Raw genomic sequence first — 5,642 nt, forward strand, 5'->3', positions numbered from 1 at the left:
AACAACGTCGTGCTGCAAACCTCAGCTTCATGCTGCAAACCTCAGCTTCACGCCGCCGTCGGTGTTTCTCTACAGCCTCTGCGTCGTTGTGAGATCTTATTTTGCACGGGAGAATGACAGTATGATGGGCTCCACATTCAGTTTCATGTAAGCTGGTGTGACAAATGAATGTTTACAAAAAAAGATTGTTTAGCTGAATAAACACCGCATTTGCTCATTGTAAGCTGACATCTTAATTATTGGTGTTTCCAGTACAGAAAGAACATTCAAAATGCTGAATTCCTTCAAAACAAAAGCATATTCCAGCGTCATAATTCATACCACATGTACCGATCTGTCAGCTGTGTGATAAACAAGGTAGAGAGCAATTTTAATAAAAATACTGACGAGAAAAAACCCCAATTAAAAAAAATCTTAAATCTTAAAAGCATCACCCGATAAAGCATATTTGTAATAAAATGTAAATCTTTACCTTTGTGTTTACTGTGTTTAAGTTCCTCTACATACAAGTATACGTTTTACAGAACAAAACGAAGCAGCCTCTGACCTCTAACACCTTCAAAATAACCAGCGAACCTGCAGGACGTCCTGTGTGTGATATATATATATATATATATGTATATATATTCAAGCAGATGTGTATTTAATGTAAACGTCATATCCTAACAACTGGAAGCATCTACAGTGGCTGTGTGTGTGTGTGTGTGTGTGTGTGTGTGTGTGTGTGTGTGTGTGTGTCACATTTCCTCTTCTTCTGGTTCTGTTGTAACTGTGAAAAATAAACCTCTGTTGATGCACCGAAATCATTCTAAAACACTCGGATGAACATTTTCTGGTTCCACGTTCGACCCACAGTTTATTACAGTCTCTCTGATGTCCGTCCCCCCCCCCCCCCCCCCCCCCCCCCCCAAGTGTCTGAGTAAAAACTGGTACAATAACCTCTCTAACGCAGTAACGCTAATAATAAGAGACGCCTTTAAGTGGCTAAGTTTGGTTACATTTGCGAGATGCTTTTTGCCGTCAATGCTCAGAAAATTCAATCGTATCTCGAGGATTCTGCAAAACCGCAAAATGACATATTCTCAATATGAAGAAAGAGTTTGGCTGCTGAAACAAACTCAGATGTGCTGCATGAACCCAGATGAACTACACACACACACACACACACTGTACTGTTTATCTTGGTACATACCGGGAACACTACTCCCTGCACTGACACCTAAAGTAGTCATTGAACGTTACGTCGTCTCTCTGACCTTCTACCTGCAGTTTTTCCTCCAAACATGGAGGATGGTGACTCTCTTAGTCCTTTAGCACAGCGTCATGTATGCAACCATTGTTATGTGCATGTTATCATAGGGTTCTGGTCTTTAAGCGAATCGGCTGGTAAAGTCGCCCGAGGCGTTTTCAAACTTTAATTAGGCTAATCAGCTAACGCTAGCTAACTGTCGGCCAGAAATGAGACTTTTTGTTTTGTTCTTTGTGAAATTTTAAGCGACGCATTTGGGCCTCGTGCAAGAACAACTCGCACGGACAGATTGGTTCTGAAGAGGAATTAGAATTTTCTCTGAATTATGAGCACACTTTACGTGTTATTGTAACGATTACGACATTCATCACGTTCATCTGAAGTTAGGAGCGTTTGCTTGAATGTGACGTCGCTCACTCGTACTGCAAAAAGTGAGGAGAGCGTTGAGATAAGAATAAGAAAATGTTCTTGCATGATAAAAAAAAAACCAAAAGATATCACAAAACCTTTGAGAGGTAAATGTGCTTCTATCATCAAAACAAACTGCACATGTGCTGTGAGAGAATGGAAAGGTGGAGCGACTAAGAGGAGCGGGGTCAATCCATAATTCAGATTTAAGAATTCGACATCAAATCACTGAGGAGCTTCCAGGCTGACTTTAAATGAGGATAATGTGGCAGATAGTTATCTCCATCTGATCTGAGGCAGACGGAGGTCTCCCACCGACTCGGCCTCGCAGCCTCGCAGCTGTTGTGAGTGCGGCTGACATGTCATGTACGCTGGTGCGATAGTTTAACATTCCAGCTGTCTGCTCCGGTTTGCGGCCCGGCCACCTCACACTTCCTGCCTGCCGGCCTTTCTGTGCGATCAGCCGGTCGGGGAGCTGTCTGCTTGCCAGCCACAGACGGGCTTTTCCTCCGCCTGCGTTGCCCGTCTGACACGCGGCCTTCGTCATTTCTGCTGCGCAGCAGAAGACGATTGTGGATTTGGAAGTCGGTATAGCGTACAACTAAACGGTGAGTGGAGCAAACAGAAATAGCGTCCTATTAAATATCTACATCGCAGCAGCATCTTGTCTAACTGAATTATTGTCATTTGAAAATGTAAAATAATACGTTTTCTTTTTAGACATAAACCTATTTACTGCAAGTCACTTGAAGCACACTTACCGGCCTGAGATAGATACTTAAGTCGGCAGGTTGTGGTGCGTTCACGTGCCGTCAGGAAGTTCTGACGTTTGAGAATTCGAAGGTGCCCCGTGGAGTCTTCTCGTTAACGCACTAGAAGCTGCGTTTGCCTTTGTTGGAGCACGCGTTGTGCGCAACCTTCGCCAGATTAGTGAAATACTGTGAAACTAGAGAAACTGATGAAAACTGAAACAGTGACCCGTTCATCGCTCCACGGTTCTACGAGAGGACAGACACTCAACAGAGCACCTTTAAGAGTTAACCCTGTCTCATTAAAAAATACATTTCCATAAAACTTAACCGCATTCTCGTTTACGTCTCGAGCAATCTCAGAACCCATCGACTATCTGTCCCCGGGCCGAGACGTCCTCTTCCGTGGCGCTGCTCACTGTTTACGGTCCGATCAGCACTTTGAGACGCGAGACTGGAGTTGAGAGACGACGTGATGCGATTGGTCAAAACCACTTGACCTACAAGCGCAAAAGCCGAAATGCTTCCGATGCCAAAATCTTTTCTGCAGAATCTTCTAACAGAGAACACTTTAAAAACATATTTTTCTCCTGGAAATACAGTCGCAGTTTTAAATACGTACCCAATGAATTGGAAAGAAAACAAAGTGAAACGTCACGGCTTGGCTTCAAATAAGTATGTTTGTTTATGTGACTTAGAGTGAAATACGTGACGTCAGAGACAGCGGTCTCCTGGGTGAAAGTCCTGCGTCTGTTCCAACCACAACTCCTGAACATATGTTTCACTCCAAACACAATTGTCGTTTTTAGGAGACGAGGCTTTAAAAGTCTGCTGCCGTCTTTATGTAGTTGTTGAACCGAAACGCTGGAGACAGTTACTCCTGCAGTGCTTCCCTCATCCCATGGTAGACGTGGTTGAAAGCTCAATAAGTAGGTGAGGTTATAACGAATACTAATACTGGTTCAAATACATTTTCGCTGCATTATAAAACACCAACAACGCACTGAAACAATGCCAAAAAAACAAACTGTGATGTTTAGCAAAACATGCAAAAAATACCAGTGCGTTTTTTTTTTTAAATCTTATAATATAATATGTTGAAAAAAAACAGATACTGTGGTAATGTTTGGCCATTTCAGGAGTAACACTATTATTGCCAGAAATCTACGAAACGTGTCACGAAGTCGGTGATATGCTGACTTGTTATACAAATCAAATTTTAGGCTTATTTATTTAACTATTACATTCTCGACGTATCGCTTCGGTCATCTTCAGCCCAACACGATGTCATTGTTTGAAAACTAAAAGAAACTTTCCTCACGGAAGAAGCGATCTGTGACACATGGGTTCAGAAAAACACAGTATTTATAGAGCCAACTCTTACCGTAAAGGGGGGTTTGCTTTTTTTTCCACGAGGTAACTGGAGCAGAGAGAGACCGACAGTTCACGCTGTACTATCACAGCAGAAGAGACGCAAAGTTAGCCTCCCAGTCAACCCGCCTCTCTGCTCAGTTCTGTGTCCAGGAGGTCGAAGGAGCTCCTGAGCCGTTCGTTGTTTTCTTCTAGTTACTGTACAAAAGAAGAAACCTGCAGCCGGGTTGGGGGGGGGGGGGGGGGGGGGACAGGGCGTGGCCCCCAAGGAGCTCTTTGAACTACGACTTCCAGCTTTTCCAACCCGCCCGTCTTCACATGTAATATATGACAACCTGTCGGGAACACAACTCTGACGGGGGGCTGGATTGATCAAAGATGTTACTTTACAGGTTTGTTTTTTTTTGGGGGGGGGGGGGGGGGGGGGCGCGGAATTGGCACTTGACAAATAACTAAATAAATAAATAAATGTAGAGAACACCACCAGGAAGCCCTTCTGTGCGAGGGAAGCGTCCCTCTCGTCTCCGGCTCGTTTGTCCTGCTTCCCGTCGGGCTCTTTTAGAAACAGGAATCCGACCCGCTGCTGCGTGTTCTCTGGAGGACGGTGTTTTACAGGGCGTTTAGGGTGCACAGCTACGTCAGTGTGTTTGTGTGTGTAAATGCTGATTATGCCTCGTGAAGCCGTTGTGGAGCGGCGTGCGGTTCAGTCCCAGCGAGAGCAGCGGCTGCATGTTGTCTTCCTCGCTCTTGGCTTTGTCCGGTCGCTTCAGGACGCCCGGTTCCACCACCGACTGAGACCTGCGGGGAAACACAAGACGAACGTCAGAGAATACCAGTGTTTTATTCCTCAATTTACATCTTTACTCTATAACACACGTCCTCACAACAGAACCAGTACACAACACTAACGACCACAGACGAGGAGACGCTAAAGGTGCTGACCTCTTCATGGTTTTCGGGGACAGGTTTTTCTCCAGGTCCCTCTCCAGGTCTTGCACTGACAGGGTGTAGGACTCCGGACAGTAGTCGGTCTCCTCGTCGTAGGCGTGGTCCAGCAGCGCCCGAGCCCACGTGCCCATGTCGTACGGCGGCATCATCCCGCCGAGCTCCGACGGCAAGATCTCAGGGTGGATCAGCAGGTGGAGGCTGTTCAGGTTGTTGCCGTGCATGAAGATCTGCAAAGGTACAGACAGTAGGACGGCTTATGTGGACTTATGTGGACTTTCATCGTTAATTTAAAAAAAGCTTGTTCTGACAAGACAAAGTGGCAGAAGGCTTACTAACAAACAGTTGTCTTCTGTTAACGTCCAGCAGTTACGGAGCAACGTTATCATTCATAAGTAGGTGTGTTTGTGACCCTGATGTCTCTTTTAGCTCGTTTTTTGGTCTCCACCAACTCCTCTTCAGCTGCTAAATGCTCCACCATGTCCACCAGCCGGCCTCTACCTGCGTCTGCATGCCGGGTCGGTGCGGAGCAGGAAGTGCACAGTCAGTTTTTCGTTACATTAGAATTGATCGTCTGCAGCCTCACCCTCTTCCTGGTCTTGTCTTTGAGGAAGGGCCGTATCACGGTGTAGAGAGCGTGGATGTACCAGGGCTGGTTCACAAAGTGGATTCCTCCAAATCTGGCAGGAAAACTGTCCTGTTGGGAGAGAGAAAGACACAAAGCGATATATATATATATAATTCCATTGGAACCGGACGATTCAGAGACTTAATGACAGCCGCCATCATCGTGACTAATGGAAACCAAGATTCATAATCTCTCTCTGCGCTTTATCGCAAATAACAGAATGCCGGGTTTCAATCAAGAGGGTCTATTTTTCCTGTTTTCTTTGAGTTCCAGCAACTGAAAAATTACCTCT

General features: G+C 45.4%; 1 protein-coding gene across 1 annotated transcript in view; it reads right to left on the bottom strand.

Moving 5' to 3' along the window:
• Positions 1-911: 911 nt before the first annotated feature.
• LOC137871289 (clavesin-2) overlaps positions 912-5,642 on the bottom strand; it is a 20,871-nt gene continuing 16,140 nt past the window's right edge. Inside the window, exons 3-5 of the mRNA XM_068709052.1 lie at positions 5,309-5,419; positions 4,720-4,952; positions 912-4,575 (exon numbers count right to left, since the gene is read on the bottom strand). Of these exons, the coding sequence (XP_068565153.1) occupies positions 4,416-4,575; positions 4,720-4,952; positions 5,309-5,419 (504 nt within the window). The 3' untranslated portion in view covers positions 912-4,415. The remainder of the gene's footprint in view (positions 4,576-4,719; positions 4,953-5,308; positions 5,420-5,642) is intronic.

This window comes from Cebidichthys violaceus, unplaced genomic scaffold (genome assembly GCF_023349555.1).
Source record: "Cebidichthys violaceus isolate CVI_PGR_0920_01 unplaced genomic scaffold, fCebVio1.0.p SCAF_14, whole genome shotgun sequence".
Lineage (NCBI taxonomy): Eukaryota > Metazoa > Chordata > Actinopteri > Perciformes > Stichaeidae > Cebidichthys > Cebidichthys violaceus.